The sequence below is a fragment of the Coptis chinensis genome, chromosome 5 (genome assembly GCF_015680905.1).
Source record: "Coptis chinensis isolate HL-2020 chromosome 5, ASM1568090v1, whole genome shotgun sequence".
Taxonomy (NCBI): Eukaryota; Viridiplantae; Streptophyta; class Magnoliopsida; order Ranunculales; family Ranunculaceae; genus Coptis; species Coptis chinensis.
In genome coordinates this window covers 45,532,576-45,551,708 of record NC_141460.1, presented here as the reverse complement: position 1 = coordinate 45,551,708, position 19,133 = coordinate 45,532,576, and the positions used below count along the sequence as shown (strand labels likewise).

Below are 19,133 nucleotides of genomic sequence, written 5' to 3'. Positions count from 1 at the left end.
ATATACCCTTCTTGATTCACTTGCTTTTTAATTTTATATACTAGTCATAGTGGAATGACGACTTCATGATATGATGCAGGTTCCATGGATCGATTAACAGATGAATAGATGGCAGCTAGGTTTTTGGTGTTGGAAGTACGCACAACAAACTAAGATATTGCTAGGATAGTATTGGCGCTATGTAGTTTTTTTTTTTTTTTAAATTGTGATTCTTTTGGTATTAGAATGACTTCTTTTGTTGGGAGTCAAACTAGATGATAAATATTTGGTTTAATCGATGAAATCAATAGAAGTTAATTGTTTTGAATGTTGTTTCTTTCTTCTCGAGTAGATGTTGTTTCCGTATCATAAAGCAGGTTAAAGTGATTTTGGTTGTGATATTTTGATAAATGTATGTAGATGTTGTTTATGTCATAAAGCAGGTTAATGGGATTTTGGTTATGACGGATAGGATGCAGGTTGAGAAATGAATACAATCAAATACAAAAATGAGAAAATGTTTTTTAAAAAATTATTTTCATTTGTCTCACTTTTGGAAAAAGTGACATAATATCTATTAAAAGTGACACAACTAATAAGGGGCTTTTGTGTCACTTTTGACGTACTTGTGTCTCACTCTGGTCCAAAAGTGACACAACTAGTATACTTTATGTGTCACTTTTGACGTACTTATGTCTCACTCTGGTTCAAAAGTGACACAACTAGTATACTTTTGCCAAATTCTACACTCTACACGACTACACCTACAGAATGATGTTAGAAAAGCCTGTGTTTTTTAACATCACTTTTAAATTGATGTCTAGAAGTGATGTTGTAACAATTTAAATCACTTTTGGAAAGATGTCCTAGGGGAAAACATAAGACATTACTTCTTAAAGTGATTTCAAAAAGTGATGTTGTAAAAATACAAGTCACTTTTATAGTGACGTAATATTTATCAATTTGATAAATCTTTTAAAAAGTGACGTTAAAGAATGACTATTGACATCACAAAAGAAGTGACGTTAGAAAAGGACTATTGACATCACTTAAAAAGTGGCGCATCATTTTAAAAAGCACATCACTTGAAAAGTGATGTGAAACACTTTTCGAATCACTTTAAAAGTGATATCGTATTGCTCAAAAAATTTTAAACAAAAAATTATATATTTAGCCTAGTATACCATTTTCCTGCTCATTAATCATCAAATAAAAATAAAATGTATACACCACTGTACATCTACATATACCACCTCAACTCATCCCCAACTACAAATACATATGACACACTAATATAGTCCTCCATTGTTGATGCTGCGACTCAAATTCTTTGGAAGGAGTTAAATCTTTAGCTATTTGCGACTCAAATATAGTGCTATTTGAAAGCTACATTGCTTAAGTGACAAGAAAACCAAAACAAATGAAGTCACTTGTATCACACCTTTGAACAGTTCACCTACTTCTTACCTTTTTTCCCATTCTTCCCAAACTTCTTGCCCTTTCCAGGTTTGCTTTTCATGTATGAGATTTTACTGGTTTGTTGCTGTCTTCTCTTGCGAACTTGATCAGGATTTCTAATTTCCGAAGGCACATGAGCATTGGGAATACCGTGCTTCTTGCCCCCCTTTGTAATTTTTGTTATCAGCTCGCATTTGACGGTCTCCTATAAAATAGAAGAATGGTCACAACGCAATATTTTGATTGTGCATCACAACGATATGTTGTCATTATAGACACTTGAAAAAGTTATTACAGAGTTTTCTCAATTAAATATGACCAGAAGGGTACAATTTGTTTCCAAAAAACTACTGGCAATTATTGGCGCCAAACCTTACATTACTGAAAAGTTGCTATTGATTTCAGCATGCTAATGGACACCATAAAATAAAGAGCTTGATATAAGAGATTACGTGAGATAAGATAGTTACACGCAAAAAAGATTATTCATACAAATTTCAGGCAGAAAGTAAAGAATTTTACACGAAATGAAGATGGTTTCTAATTCATAACCAATAGCTGAAAAGCCTCTGTCCCCTTCTGAACGCCCCCTCTATAGTTTCTATTATCACCTCGCATTTGACGGTTTCCTATAAAACAGAAGAATGTCACAGTAAATTAAATGAATGTCACAAGGCAATCTTCTGACTTGCATAACACCCGTATGTGATCAATGTAGAAAGTAATCAAGTTTACATGAATGAAGATTGTTTCTAATTCATAAACAATACCTGAAAAGCCTTTGTCCCCTTCTGAACGCCCCCTTCTATAGTTTCTATTATCACCTCGCATTTGACGGTCTCCTATGAAATAGAAGAATCACTGTAAATTAAATGAATGTCACAAGGCAATCTTTTGATTTGCATGACACCCCTATGTGGTCAATGTAGACGCCCGAAATTGTCATTACAGAGTTTTCTCAATTAATTAAGTATGACCAGACGGGCCTATGCTTTGCAACAAACCATTGGCAAGCATTGGCACCAAACCGAACATTATTGAAAAGTTGCTATTGATTTTAGCATGCTATAAGAGAGTCTTTAAGAAAAGATGATATGTGAATTAACAGACATGATATAAACAAGGAAAGCAAGAAAGAAGTCAAGCTTACATGATTGAAGATTGTTTCTAAATCACAAAGAATACCTGAGAAGCCTCTGTCAACTTCCGAATGGCCACCATCAAAATTTGTTCCCCTAAGAGATACCTTATGGTGTGAACGTTCTTTCCACCACTTATATATTCCAGTCTTGGTAGATTTAATTTTCGAGCCACTCTCTGCTCTTGACCTGCACAAAATGTAAAACATCTTTTCAACAAACATGTAGGGCCACACAGTGAAACTTTGGAATCTTTATAGTCTTATTTTTCTAATGCAAGCTCACTTGAAGTTTGTGTTCATATAAAGTAATTGAAAACCAAAAGCAGACCCGCAGAAGAGAGAGACTTTAACTCCAAAGTCCCAGGTATAACCTAAACACCTTCATTTTCCACTGTACATCACAACCAAACAGATACTCAACGCACACAATAGGCCTTCAGAGATACTAATTTAGTCAAAAACATTGCTACCCTTGACACCTGGATACTCATATTTACTTAAATTTCATATCCGAACATAAGAACAAAGCATGTTTAAGACTAAGATCAGGATATAAAACCATACCTTTCCACTGGCAGTCACACGGTCATTGTCGTTTAATTTAATGTACCTCTTACATTTCTGTTGAAAAAATAATAATTCAAGTTATGTTACGGAATCCCTGAGGAAAAATAATCAGTAAAAATAGCGTTGTTGGGAATAGGGAGTACCTTATCCCAATGATAGTCGATTTCTGCTTTTGCAAACCCGGTGCTATCATCCGCAACTAGATCAAGAAAAAGCAACATCCAACCTATAACAATCAATTAGATGTTTACACAGGATCAAAAGAAGTTATATTTTACCATTTTAAGCACAAAAGTGAACTTTCCACTCAAGTTTTAAGACTATGAATTACTATGGTGATAGTGGGTTTGAACCTAAAGGAAGTTGCATTAAATGTTTTACCTGCTTGATCCAAATCCTTCGTTACCTCTTACCGAGAGTCCTGCCTCAAGATGCTGAAAACAATATCAAAATGTAGTTAAGCTAATATCTCACCATAACATATCTTTAAGCAAAAAAGAGAAACTAAAGTGGTGTGGGGGGTTACCTAGATATTTGATCATTTATTTACACAGGCAAAATTCTTCTGTACTCACACTTTTTCTAGTTCACAGGATAAGAACACATTCTCTTGTTAAGTCTTTCACATTTTTCTTTACAGACTTGAGAACAAAGAATACCAACCCATAGTGGGATTTACTACTAGATATTTGCTCATTTAATTACATAGGAAAAATTATCCTGTACTCACGCTTTTTCTAGTTCCCAAAGGATAAGAACACATTCTCCTTTAAAGTCTCGCACATTTTTCTTTACATACTTAAAAACAAAGAATACCAAACCCAGAGTGGGTTCAACTACCCAAGGTCTGAGCCACTGGACACCCTGATTCACTTTGTAGCAGATATTGGCAGATAGTTAAACCTAGTTAGTAGAGAGGTTTTTGTGAGTACATGATATTACAAACTCTTTGATCAAATCAGTAGCTCCCGCCTTTAAAAAAGGAAATTCCGTCCTTTTTTTTTTTGAAACTAACATTTAAAAAAAAAGATAGCTAAAACAAGTAGGAATATAAGAAGGCCACTCCCTTCTGGTAATGCTGGACAAGTCATATTCATTGTGAGACTGAGTGATTATGTAAATATTTCATTCATAAAAGCTCTGCAGCTAAAGTGTCCCTAAAAGGGCAGATCTAAAGCAAATACAACCTCTATTATTTTGATTAATTTCCATCTAAACCTATGAAATCTTCTTCTTCAACTTTGGTTGTTTTAAGTATTTAGAAAATATTCATTGCCAAATTCTACACTCTACACGACTACACCTACAGAAGCTCTAACCAGAGAATAAAAGGATTGGAACCTACTTGATTTGTTGGGACCGAGCTTATGTAGAATTCCTCGTCCTTGAAACTTTCTGCCTTTCTTTTGTATCCCCGACCTTCCAGCATTGAAGTAAAACAACAATAATAGTGAATCAGAACCCAAGTATGTTACATTCACTTCAAAATCATTAGCCTCAACATTCAAACGAAATAATTCAATAACCGGCAAATGAAATATGAGAAGGGAATGGAGAGAATATTGAGAAAAGAATTTAAAACCAGTTGGACTTAAACAAAAGATAGGATGATGTAAAAGACCTTTTTTCCTTTTCTCCTCAGAAACTGTGTTTACTATTTCATCCTCCTCCCTGGCATCCTAAAGAAAAATAGTAACGAGATCAGCATGTTAATCTTCTAAAAATTATAACTTGCATGTAAATAACATGCTAATGTCCCAGTCAATATTTTTTCTGCAGTTTAGACAACTTCTAGGTAAACTGACAACATTAGATAATGATAAAGCAATTAATAATGAAAAATAAATAAATAATTAGCATGATTTGGATATACACATATATTTACCTTATCTGCTTGTTCACTAGATCATTTCTGATGCACCAGATTGATTATTTCTTCATGAACAACTCTTTTCCTCTTCATGACGTCAACCCATTGACTAGATGAACCCTGTAATACGAAGTACTGGCTCAGTGCGCTTATCTAAGTTCCTTTGATAGTTTGACACCATAAAATAAAAAAACTGCCTGGAAATAGTAGCTAAAAGGAAGCAAGAATTCGGAAGAGGAATGAAACTCAAAATCCATCAAACACTTTTCATGATAAAGAGTATGAAACAGTTGAGAAGATTACTTGCAAATGTTTTCACCTGGTAGCTTCACCTTCCGCTTCCAAAATTGTCTGCTTTGGCCTAGTGCACATCATTCATAAGATCGATAGGAATATCAAAACTGGATAACGTGAACAAAGCTTACAGACAATTACCCTGACTATTCAAAAAATACAACAATACATATCTTGGGACTCCAAATCCAAAGAAACTAATTTCTAACTCACCTGAAATCTTTCAATCGCTCAGAGAAGACAAGAGCTGTCAACTCGCGGTTCTTAAAAAGTGGATGTAATCCTTCACAAGGCAGTGCTTTTGCTCTTCTTGCAGACTCCTTTGAAGGTAAAGGTTTTGTCTTTGAATACAAGCGAAATGAAGTCACTTGTATCACACTTGTGACCAGATCATAAGAACTCCTTGGAATGCAAGTGTATGAATTATCTCATTTTCTGCATTGAGGCCAACGTACACGAGAAAATCTCCTGCTTTCTGCAAACAAAAGTAGAAGCTAAAAGACATAATAACACACCTGAGAATGGAACGACAAGAGGTTGATTTAGAGTGAATGCTGCAATTTTACTTACTTTCCAAAACAAAGGCAAGTATTTCTAAAGTAGCAGATCAACACCTTCAGTTTTATAGAGCAATCATATACATCTAGCAAAATGCTTCTAAAGGTATGAGTTACAGTGTCATAAATAGTAAAGATTAAACAAACTACCTGCTCAGATCAAGATTCCTGCAACTTCTTTTTCTTCTCTAAAAACTCCTTATCCTCCTCAACCAAAGTTCTGGGACCAAGAGATAAGATGAAATGAGGGAACTCAACAAAGTTCTAGTCCATCCAAAACACGTACACTTAACAACAATCATAACTAGCTATATGAGAAACTTGTGTACAATCACAAGGTGATGTACAGGAGACAATTAGAGCAAAGAAATATTAAAGTAGCTGGAATTATATCATCCTATATATACACATGTAAGTACCATGTCGATCATGTGTATGATACTAATAGTGGATATCCTTGCTCATGCTCTAAAGACACTTATCTCTTCACAAGTAACATGGGTACAGCCTTGAAATTAGTTTTGGAAATGCTTACCTGAAATCTTTATGTTGACTTTGCATAAAGGAAATGGGTGTTGTCCTGTTCCCTCTAGCCAAGCTGCTCCTCTCCATTTCCCTTTATTACTAGCTATTCTAGAGCCTCCTTTCCTTACCAAAAAGGTAAGTATTAAAGCACCCACATGATCTTCCTTTTTCTTAAAGAAAGAATTTCCCCTTTATCCAACCATACTAGTTGAATCCAAGTCCTTGGGAATTGGCTATATGGATTCAGTGAGTTCATTGGCTCTTCTCAAAATTTCATGAAGTGATAAAAGCTTAGTATGTCGAAAAAAATAAAACTAAAGTGAACCTAAGAAGCCAAACCAAATCTTAAATACACCCACTTATAAAAACTAAAACAAATAACTGAAGTAAAAAAAAAAAAAAAAAAGATAGGGAATGTCACCTGCTAGCTTGAGTGGTAGATCCTTTTGCTTCAGCTCTACCATTGTCTATTTCACAATTAGAGAGAAATCAAGAGATGAATAAAATGAAGGACAGGTTTGGTAGTAAATTTAAAAGTAACTTGCACCTGAGATAGAAGATCTTCAGATCGTCCAACTGCGCATAGATGAGACAAGCTTTCAGTTAACCCTTACTCAAAAAGGGATAAAAAATTCTAGCATATTTTGGTCACAGAAGCACATCAGATAAAACATTCATGGTCCGGATATCATCTAATTCAAGATTTCTCAAGCATCCAAGATAGAAGGAACAAAATCATGGTGGAACCACCCACCAAGTCCTTGAAGCAGCCCTGTTTTAAGTAAGACCCACACTGTAAAGTTTCCCAAACTTGGAAAGTAAAGAAGCATATCCTTTATGACAGTTTCTATGACACTTTAAAACAAATTACAAATTGACTAAAAAATGAAGAAAAATCATCTTTTAAAAGTTGCAGAATTGAATAGAGTGTTTATACTTTATAGCATGTCCTAGCATATGAAATAAGGATTTAACGACAGCAAGAAAATTAGATCAACTGAGTTCTAGCGATCAAGAAAATAGTTTATATATATGCCAAGAGCATAAATCAAGCACAAATGTTTTATGACTTCTAGCAAAGAATGATACAGCCTAGTAGCCTACTCCATTTAAGCATGAGGGCACTAGTGCAAGTACAAGAGAAGGAAAGGAAAGAGGAGCAAAAGAGTACCTAGAACAACATAGAAACCTTCACAGCAAAGAGCAAACATAGCTGCCTTACCCAAACCAGTTGTGGCCTATAATAGAATTTACTCCATTTCAGTCCACATATAAGCTCATAGAAATCAGCATAGAGAAATAGGTAAATAATACACACACATATCGGATATTTGTGGTGATTCCTACACTTATAATTAACTGTGGCTACATATTTTCCTAGATATCAGTATCATGCAAAAAACTATCAAATAATGCACAATGCATGTAGAAAATCCAGTACTATGAAACATATATAACACGTTTTTCGTATTCAACGGAGCTGAGGGATTCTTACACCAGTTATTATACAAACAGGCCTGCCTGCAAAAGAAAACACAAGATGAAATTCATTATTTTTAGTATAAAGAACACCTAAAACAAGAAAAAGTTATCTATAAATATTTCTGTGTTTTTCCTCATTGTATTCACTAATCACCTGATCCAGGGATATCTTTTTGAAACCAAACTTGTCCAGACCACAACTATGGATGCACAAGTCGAGGGTACATCTACACACAATGCCCACTTAGCAGGCCAGAAACCCAAAAAAGATAAATAAAACTAAAGAACTAGAATTATAAGATATATATATTTCTAATCTGTAATTAAAAAAATAGTACAACAACATATTCTATGATATTAAGGACGAAGCATTACTTTGTAAGACTTGCCGACTTCATATACAATATAGGATATCACGTATTGTTAACGCTATAACACTTGAATCACATAGAACACATATATCGCTTGCCGACTTTTTAATTATAGCAGAAATTGAAAACCTTTAAAATGTTAATAGAACTAATAAGTGATTTATGATAAATTTAAATGGAACCGTAAAGTTTTGAAGGAAGAAAAATTGTGCTTTAATGAAAGAGACAAACCTGGTTACTTTGTTCTTTTGATTTCTAGAAAAATCCACCTAAAAAGATTGTGCTTTTGTCACAAAAATAGAGAATATTAGTTTTCTATGAGAGGGCTTTGAAGAGAAATAAGTAAATAGTTGATAAGTACCTAAATCGACAGGATGAGTTGTATTTTTCATAACTGACATAGCCGCCCTAGGTTAATGAGTTCTAATCGCAGCGGGAAAATGAAATTTTATTCGCGGTTAAGATTTTATTTTGAAAGTTTTTTAGTTTCTTCGACGCTAAAACTTAACTTAGAGTTTTTCCTTTAATTAAGGTACTACTAAAAAGCCCCGCCTGTCTAATGGGCCTAGAGCGAACCAATGTGTCCATCAAATAGCTACCACTAGGCATCACTTTTGAAAGTGATTTGCTATTCCAATCTAGACGTCACTTGTAAAGTGATTTAATATTTCAAATTTTCACATCATTTATAAAATAATGCAAAAAGTGATTTAAAAGATTAAACGACATCACAACGTTTACATCACTTCTAAAAGTGATGTTGTAGATCTTTTCTAAGTCACTTTTGTAGAAAGTGACGTTAAAACGATATTACCACCAACTACTAACATCACCTTTGAGAAAAGTGATTTCTAATGTTATGTACTACATCATATTTTTAGAAGTGATGTTGATCAAGTGATGTCATATCATAAAATTGTTGTAGTGACTTAGTGTGTCCAGTGGCGGCGCCGATTTTGGCGTTTTTACAACTTTCTGTCTTTGCGTAGAGTTCGTCGCCCGGGTCGCTATGACAGTTTCACTAGCCAACGTCGGCATCCAGATTTATCAGATTTGAGCTTTGGAAGTTTGCTGCTTCTTTATATGTGGACCCGTTCTGCACTGGTTTTGTTCTTTTTGAAACTTCGGCTCTAGTTAGGCTTTGTTGGGTTTCACTGGGGTCGAGTGGGAAACTTCAAATATTCCAGTATTCTCGTACTTTGATGCATGTTTTATCATTATATTCATGTTAACTGTGGAAACCTGCAAAAGTACGAAAATATAATTATTACATGATTATTAAACACATAATCGACCAAAATGTTATGTCTCTCGAGGTTTAATATTACGGTTTTGGGTGCTTATCACACCTTCAATTAGGAGAAATCTATTATCAGTTTTGAAATTACTTCAAGAATCCTATGTGTTTAATTTTTTCCATAACTCACTTAAGATATCTTTGAATAACAGTTTGATAGGTCATGCTTATTAAATGGATTATTTTATGACATTACACTTAGCACAAACTAAATTTTTTATGTCTAAAATGGTTGGTTGCCAATCGTGGCATGCTAGACTAGGACATATTGGACACAGTAGGATAGACTGCTTAGCAAGGGGAGGGTTGTTAGATAACTTAAACTCTGTTAAAATGGAAACCTATGAAAGTTGTCTTGCTGGAAAGGCCACCAAGAAACCTTTTGGGAAAGCCCAAAGGGCAACTTATCATTTACAACTTATTAACTTAGACATCTGTGGACCAATGAATGTAACAGCAAGGCATGGGGCTTTGTATTTCATTACCTTCATAGATGACTATACACGTTATGGGACCATGTACTTGATGTCTCACAAATCAGACGCCTTGGACGGTTTTAAAAAGTACAAGAACCTTGTTGAGAATCAATTTGATAGGACAATAAAGGCCTTAAGAACTGACCGTGGATGTGAGTATCTTTCTGATGAGTTTAAGGAACTCTGTGAAAATAAAGGTATAGCTAGACTGCTAACTATTCCTTATACCCCTCAGCAGAATGGTGTCTCTGAGAGAAGGAATAGAACCCTGTTGGACATGGTTAGGTCTATGATGGCTCAGGCTAACTTGCCCATCTCATTTTGGGGTGATGCATTGTTAACGGCTGCGCACATACTTAACCTAGTTCCTTCAAAATCTGTTAACAAAACTCCCTATGAACTATGGACTAGTAGACAACCCGTTTTGAACTACCTTAGACCATGGGGGTGTGCAGCCTTTGTCACTTCTCAAAATCGAGAATTTGGGAAGTTGAGTGCTCCTGGAAAGAAGTGTGTTTTTATAAAATACAGTGAGACTTCTAAGGGGTATATCTTCCTAGGGGAGGATACTCAAGGGCATGTCACAGAAATAGAAGCACATAATGTCAGATTCTTAGAGGATCAATACCCAATGAGGGGTGAGGTTGATAAGGATCTACGACTTTACGAAGTTGACAACCTTATAACTGTTGTTGAACAAGACGAAGATGAAACTTTCAGCAACCTTGATTCCAGTGACAATGGCATTGGTCAACTGATTGGTCAATCCCAACCTCGTAAGAGTGTTAGAGGCCATATCCCCAAACGTCAGCTTGAGATTGAAGGGGAGATAAATATGACCAATGTACTTACAGAAATATCTGATGAACCTAAAATGTTCAAGGAGGCTATTTCTGGGTCCAATACAAGTAAGTGGATGGAATCTATGAAAGAAGAATTAGAGTCGATGAAGAAAAATAAAGTATGGGACTTAGTTGATCTACCTCCAAACAGGAGATCTATTGGGAACAAGTGGGTTCTCAAGATCAAGAAAAATGCGGAAGGGAACATAGACAAATTCAAAGCTAGGCTTGTTGCAAAATGTTACACCCAAAAAGAAGGAATAGACTATGAGGACACCTTCTCACCAGTAGTGAGATTTGCCTCCATACGACTCCTCTTGTCAATGGTTGACCACTTAGATTTAGAGCTTTACCAGATGGGTGTCAAAACTACTTTTCTCAATGGAGCTGAGAATTGCAAGAGGAAATCTATATGGATCAACCCACTAGTTTTTCAATCAAGGGTCAGGAACACAAAGTGTGTAAATTGAACAGATCCATATATGGTTTAAAACAGGCCTCTTGACAGTGGAATCTGAGATTCCATGAAGCTACGCTTTAAGACAAATTCGAAATGGTAAATGAGGACCATTGTGTATATGTCAAGACATCTAAAAATGGTTTTGTGATTCTATCTCTATATGTGGATGACATTTTGTTAGCAGGTAACAACAAGGCATTGATAAATTCCACTAAGGAGTGGTTGTCATTAAACTTCAAAATGAAGGACATGGGTGAAGCTAGTTATGTCTTAGGAGTTAAAATAACTCGGGATCGGCCCAAACGCTTGTTGTCTTTATCTCAGGAGACATACATCAAGAAGGTTTTGGAAATATTCAACATGACTGATTGTAAGCAAATGGATCTCCCAGTAAGTCTAGGAGAGTCTTTGAGTTCTAAAATATCTCCCAAGTATCCTATTGAAACTCAGGCTATGAACAATGTACCATACTCAAGCGCAGTCAAAAGCCTTATGTATGCAATGTTGTGTACAAGGCCAGACATCTGCTATGCAGTTGGGTTAGTATCAAAGTTCCAAACAAATCCTGGGGTCACACACTGGAAGGTTGTCAAGAAGATAATGAGGTATCTCAAAGGCACCGTGGACTACTCGCTTGTCTACCAAGGGAAAGATCTTAAGCTGATTGGGTACTCCGATGCCGACTGGGCTAGAGACAATGATGAGAGGAAGTCAACTTCAGGATATACCTACATAATGAATGAAGGTGCTATATCCTGGAGCAGCAAGAAGCAAACTTCCATAGCATTTTCAACTATGGAAGCTGAGTATATTGCATGCTACTCTGCCACACAGGAGGTTGTGTGGCTCAGACGATTCATTCAACACTTGTCAGTGTTCTCAAGAGCTGCTGAACCAGTTCACATCTGGACTGACAACATGGCTACTTTTGCATATCCTAAAGATCCAAAGTACCATAGAAGAACCAAGCATATAGAGTTAATGTACCACTACGTACGACAAATGATACTGAAGAAGAAAGTGGTTTTACAACATATATCCACTGATCAAATGTTTGTGGATCCATTGACCAAACCTATTCCAAAGGAACTCTTCCTTGCACATGTAAAAATGCTTGGGTTAAAGAGGATGTGATTATGCTAGGAACACTTTGATGGTTTAATGAATAAACGTGCATTCTTTCCAGATCGATTGCATTCTCATTATATTATTTATCATCTCATATGTATGTCAGTAGGGTTGACTGGTTCACTCACATGAACAGTTACTTCCATTTTAAACAGTAGGAGTTTAGCTTGACAAGTCACGAAACCTTATGGGAATGGTGGACCTAGTGCCGAGTCATGCCCCTTTTTATAATCAGATAAGAAGAAGCAAGCTTCATAAGGAAGATTCTGTCTAAACCTACAAACGGTTGTTGCCAAGTGGGAGCAAAGTATCCTTGGAATTGTCATTAGGGATGACAACACTTGCATGGTATGAGTGGACATATAGATATCTATTGTTGAGTAAACAAATTAGATACTCTTGTCATGACATGTTTTCACACAACATGTGTATAGTTGACCACCTGAGAGCAAGAAAATAAATATCCCTAAAAATTCTTGTTATGTGAGCTCAATTGATAGGTTTTTTGTTTAAGACATATCGAATGGTACCCTCCTTGAAATTTTGACCTTGTCAAGAAAATAAGAGGACTACTCATAACTTTGGTTTGCTCCCCACAAGCTCTTACTAAAAGGTTGACTGGATGCATACTGGGAAGTTGGTAGAACTTTGACGACAATGACTTGCGTGCAAAGGGTAAAGAACTGAAGGTTTATCACACAACCACTGGGATTCTACCTGGCCAGGACAATTGATGATAATTGTGAATCATGTGATACGTTTTTGACTTTATGGTGTGGACTCGTAGGGATGAGTGCTATTTGTCAAAGTGATAAAACAAACAGATCTTGGGGTATACACACACTCTCCGGATATTAGGTTTCTGGATTCGTCTTCTTTAAGATCCCTTTCATGATAGATCATTGTGTCGTGCTTTTCATTGCGACTTGCACTTCACAGATATCATGATACGTGTGCTATGGTCACACGAACCATTTGCCGTGTGAGACACACGAATGGCTGAGCATTCTACTTAAATGCTTCTCTTAGAAACCTTCTTCGCCGTTGTGGGCGAGTGGGAGATGTTGGAAATAAGGTCGGGTCAGACCTTACATGGATAAACGCCCACCAAAGATAAGGATAAACCACCGGGATAAGGATAACCACCAGGTATTGGGATGAGCGTAGGACTCTATCCTAGCCAATATTAGATGAGTATAGGACTCTATTTTTAGCCGATTTTGGATAAGTATGGGACTCTATCCTAGCCGAATTTGAGGAGGTGGGAGAGCTCTATAAATAGACCCCCACCTCACATATATTGATCATCCCAAAAATGAGCAAATCTCTCTCTCCCTTTAATGGTGGTCTCCAACGTTTTCTAAAGAAGGAGCTAGTTTTTCGTGGAGATTCCATAGGTGGTAACCTCCATTGCTAGCCATTGTTAGTTCTTGGTTCTTGGTTCGTGAACAAAGGTTGCTTCCCGTTCGTGGTTGGAACTTGACTCTAGCGAAGTTGAGAAGAAGAAGATCTTGAGTATGCCAAGAACATTATCTTTTCCGGAAGATCAAAGCTTGGAACTTTGAATTGAAAGCTGTGACCAAGGTACGATCTTCTGTTTCCACTGCACTACTTTATACATGTGATATAGCGTAATTGTACATATCGTAGGAATCATGCATGAGATATTGGTAAAAATCCTACATTCTTCTCCCTGTTAGAGGTCAAAACTCCAGTGGATACACAACTTTTACATCCTCACAAGGGGAATCAGAACGGAATATGTTGGGATTGTAATTACTAAAAATTTGGAACTTCACATATTCTGTAGTGGGGTAAGACTCATAGAGGGCTATAAGTAGTGAGGCCTGCTCGCTAACGTAGATAAGTCATAGTGGGACTCGCCTTGAGAAGCAGGGAGGATCCCGAAAAAGATGAGTTATCATCAGCACCAATAGGACTCATCTTCAGTCGATATCCTCTGCCTCTGATGCCCATTAAGCTGGTTATTCGACTGGATCAACATTAAAGTAGAATCTTTCAATTTTACAAATTTAAATGTAGAGCAGAGTTACGTACAACTGTAACGATGTAAGCTAAGATGGGTCGCCTACTTTAGAAAATGGTGATGACATCAGGGGAAGATCAAGCCTTTCTAGGTCCTCTTCTTTCATGCCTACATATACAATTCCGGACCCATGCTTCACCATAAACAACATGGCTTGAGGATTAATAAGAGATGCTGCCATGACAAGATTTCCTTCAACATCCTCCTTTTCATCATCCACATCAATCATAAACTAGAGTAATAAATTTGTAACTTTGATATGATGGAATCGATCAAAATGGTAGTTCTAACTAATTTGAATAAGAATTAGAGTAATAAGACGTCTCCACAAACATGGGAAAATATTATTGACAAATTGTACTCGTGGTGCACATGGGGATAATCAGACCTTTCCCTGGCGTAAAGAAGAAGGCTTCTAGATAATTACTGAAACTCCTTCAATTCACTTACCACACTACCAAAAAAGTGACTTTTAGCTGCGAACTTTTTTGCTGCAACCATGGTTGTAGTGGCTAGATGCAGGTTTTTGCCGCAGGAACTAGAAATGGTGGCAAAAGGCTCCTTTTTGCCTCGACAGTATCCTTTCGTGGCAGAAAGTGAATGTCTCGCAACAACTTCGAGCCAGCCGCGGCTAGATGTATAGCTTTTTGCAACGATTAAGTTGGGGCTGTGGCTTTAGGTATGCCTTTTGTGGTGGCTGAATTGTGTGGTGGCTAAAAATTAATTAAAAATAAATTTTTTAATTAAAAAAAAGAATAAAATATGAGTTCATTCAAGTGGACAGTTTCGTTTTTTCCCACCTTTATTTTGGCAAAAATTGAAATGACCCAAAATCCAAATTCTCAAACAACAACGAAAAAAGAAAAAGTTGAAAAGCCAAGAGGTAGGGTTTCATTTCCATCTTCACTACTCTATTACTTCCACAAGTCGTTCTCCATCTTTACTACTTCCACCAATTGGTCTTCACTCTTTAAGTTACTGCCCAGGTAAATATACTATTGGGCGAAAGCTAAGAGTTTCACCAATGCACTTCAAATCACCAATTATAATTGTTTTATAGTTTTTCTTTAATTGTTATTCTCTTATCTATATGATTCTAGGTAAAAGGTGTGATTTACTGGTTTAAAGCTTGTGTTTTCTTCTTATCTAAAGGTAAAGTTCATAACTTTGATGCATTAATTAATATCTTCTCTTGATATTTCTATTGATTCTATTTGGAATGTTCTAAACACTCACTTCTTTGAGCCAACTATAGTTTATAAACTAGTTTCCTATACTGGTTTCTTCGGCTTTGTTTCTTGTTTGAGCTACTGGTACACAAATAATACATAAGTCTTTCTTAACCCATTTATAACCCTTTCCATCACGCATACAAACCGTTTGACACATTGACTAGCACATATTGTTTATGTTAGGACAAGAGTTGGGACATCGAGAGGGGATCAGTTTTTTATGCTTCGTTTCCAGCTGGGACAGAATTACTAATTGACACTGCTAAGGTTTTCATTTTATTTTTATACTTTTTAAGTTTAAATGTAGGTGCACATTTCCAGGTTGATGAACTCCCAAAGCTAGGTCTTGCCAAAAGAGATTAGCTAGTAGACATTCCAATAGAATAACAGACATTAACTTGGATTGCTTGCTTACATATTCATCAATCCCAATTAGTATGCCATTAATTGGATGACTCCACAATCCTTGAACATGTATGCTATTAACACCAACACATGCCTCAATGTCCTAGAGAGGTGCAGCATGAAAAAGCATTGTTTCCTACACTCAAACGGACTGTGAAACACATACTAGAATGCATTTCTTAACAAGCCATCTTCTTAATGAAACTTCTATTTAAATCTTGCATACACACTGTTGCCAATGAAAATCTAGGCTGAATCATCGAAACAAGTAAATAACCTGTTTTAGTTTGCCAAGTAATCTTTGAGAACCAGCAAATAATAAGGGGCATAAATTTCACAACTAAGTCTTCAGTAAGGCCTATAGTTGAACTGAAGTGAACAACTATAAGTACAATAACATTGTCTCTATCAATCACTCTAAACTCCATGTTCCATAAGTTTGGTATACTCCTAAATCCTATGTGGAGTCTACACTTCAAAAGGGGTCATGGTAAAGATCTACCTGTCAGTCACCACTAACTCTGTATATTTGGGGTCTCTTACTCAGTTTATGGCGAAGGATAAGGAACAGGAAACTGCTAGTGTCCTCAACTATTTTCATGTATCAGCCTAAAAGGGAGTGGTGCGAACTTTAGAGGAATGAGGGGCATATTGATCCATAAGCCTGGTCAGAGAAGTTTCAAATTCTTTTCTAACTCTAGTTCTTCTTGCAGGTACTTGCATTTTATCTCAGCTTTCTTATCTTCATGCATCTTAATCAGTTTCTCCCTTTCCACTTCAAACTCTTTGATGCCCTTGGCTTGTGATTGTATGAAATTAGCAATCTCCTCACGCCTAAGTTTGTCATCCTCCTGAGTTTTGAGATTTGCAGTGGATTTCTTCGCTTTCTTTCTTTCTTCTTGTAGCAGCTCTTCGAAGTTTCTTTCTTTGTCCTCAAATCTTGCTAGTTTTGTACATAAGCTCTTTATTTTTATACTTGCTAGTTTTGTAAGTGTAACTTATTTGTTTTTTTCTTTTTTTAAAATGATGTTGTGTTGTTTGCTTGGGCAGTTATATAAATCTACGCTTGGGAATTGTTTTGAGATTCAAGACTGGGGGCCGATAGAGTTCTCCATCATGACTAAACATTTTGAGCGACAAGGAAAACCACCTTTTGCATACCACTCTGTAAGTTCAATGCGTGTTTTTTGTAATTTTTGTATGCTAATGGAATGTGTAATTGGGAAGGTGAAATGGACTCATGAGCGAGAACTTCATTGCTCAGGGGTCTCATCAAGACAGCAAAATTACATTTAGCTATAATAGGTGATATTTGAACACATTTTTCTGTTGATTAGTGTTGCCTTAGTTGATCCTATTTCAACTTTGGTATGTCAGAAGTATAGTTTAAGTAAACCCCAAATGCCTTCTTAAGTGTTTATTTAGAGTATAATTTTATATACATTTTATGCACATATAGCGGAAATTGGCCTAATGTTATTTACTGCAAATTCTATTCCCTTGTCTGTTAGACCATGCCATGAAATTTCCTCTATACTTAATATCCACCAGACTTGCACTAGTAACACAGTTTAGTAGGTCTACAAAATGAATAGGCCTTACATCAGCCCCTCCCACTTTCTCCTGAGGGTTCAAGATAGAATTATAGTCACCTAGAAGAATCCATGGCTTTGTTATAGTACAAGAAAGATCAATGATTCTACTCCATAAGGTTCTTATTGATATGTTTTCTGTACTCGCATAGATAATAGTCACGCAAAACTCCTTTCCAGTAGTAGTTATGACCTCCATTGTGATGCACTGGCAATCTACTTGCACATTGGACACAGATGCCCTCTTGGGGTCCCAGCAAACCCATATCTTACCCAGCTCACTAAAATTATAGTTATGCACACTCTGCCACTGATAGCAACATTTATTCATTATTTCATCCATCTTGCTGTTCTTCACTCTTGTTTCGATCAACCTCATCAGACTTATATCATACTTGCGTATCAAATCCCTTACCTCAATGTGTTTGAAGGGTTGGTTAAACCCTCTCATGTTCCAACATGCTAAATTAATCATTAAGATAGTTGGGGTTGTATTCCTGACCCACTCTTGGTCCCTTTTTCTGCACCAGCTCTGTTGCTCTTACGCATGTGTTGTGTACTTGCAATGGCGTTGATACTCTCTTCTATTGCATTCTCTTCCTTTTCTTCATTATTATCTTTTCTGACTTTGGCTGCCCCTTTGGCCTTGTTTCTAGACTTCCTCTTGGCCTTATGTCATCCTGTCTGACTAGAGAGGCCAGTGGTTTCTATTAGCTGTTTAGTTTTGACACTAATACCATTTATTGGTGGAGATTCTAACATTCTAGCTACCTCTGAATCTTCTTCAGCATCAAGGTGGTCTGAAAAATATTCTTTCTCGAATTCCTCTTCACTTACCGAGTAGCTATCCTCCTGCCGAATTTCTCCTCTCTTGATTGAGTAAACTTTCTTTTCTTTAGAATCTTCAGAATTTCCTTCTTCTCCTTCTGTATTCAGAGAACCCACTTCTGATGGCTCAAATTCAGTTCTGACCTCCTCAAATTTGTCCCCGTAACAGTTCTTGTTCATTTTCGAAATGGCTGCCACATATGGAACTATTTCCATGTTATTTTGCTTTTCAATCTCGGTTTGATTCACGCACACCTTCTTCATCCTCTGGCATGAGTACCGCAAATATGTTTGAAGCTTGTACCTCAGAATGAACTACGACTTGTGAACCTCTAACTGTAGGTGCAAGGGCTTCAGTCACTTCTCTGTAAGTTCTCTCTTGTGTTTGGCCAACTTCTTCTGTTATAATAACTGGAGTATCCTCATTCTGACCATCATTAGTGACAATTGTTCCATTTTTATCCCTTAAGCAGCTTGTCTGGCCTGTGAGAGTATTCTTTTTTGGCATCCATCTCATATGTTGTTTCCTTGGTTTGTTATGAACCTGTGTTCTAGCCATCTGTGGTTGTATGACTGGATTCT

The 19,133-nt window shown here is 36.5% G+C and overlaps 1 protein-coding gene and 1 long non-coding RNA gene across 2 annotated transcripts in view; both read right to left on the bottom strand.

The window, feature by feature from the left end:
- LOC147497652 (monofunctional riboflavin biosynthesis protein RIBA 3, chloroplastic-like) overlaps positions 1 to 18,066 on the bottom strand; it is a 116,941-nt gene extending 98,875 nt beyond the window's left edge. The window contains 3 exon segments of the mRNA XM_086562956.1: positions 14,541 to 14,726; positions 14,883 to 14,909; positions 17,734 to 18,066. Coding sequence (XP_086419082.1) covers positions 14,541 to 14,726; positions 14,883 to 14,909; positions 17,734 to 18,066 — 546 coding nt within the window.
- Positions 1,164 to 5,897, bottom strand: LOC147497653 (uncharacterized). The gene is made up of 13 exons (XR_015195204.1): positions 5,880 to 5,897; positions 5,523 to 5,784; positions 5,319 to 5,376; positions 5,031 to 5,135; positions 4,767 to 4,824; positions 4,491 to 4,564; positions 3,527 to 3,579; positions 3,289 to 3,371; positions 3,143 to 3,199; positions 2,623 to 2,765; positions 2,208 to 2,298; positions 1,960 to 2,066; positions 1,164 to 1,642 (listed from the first exon to the last, which is right to left on the bottom strand). It is a non-coding gene; the product is annotated as an uncharacterized LOC147497653 (long non-coding RNA).
- Positions 18,067 to 19,133: the final 1,067 nt, after the last annotated feature.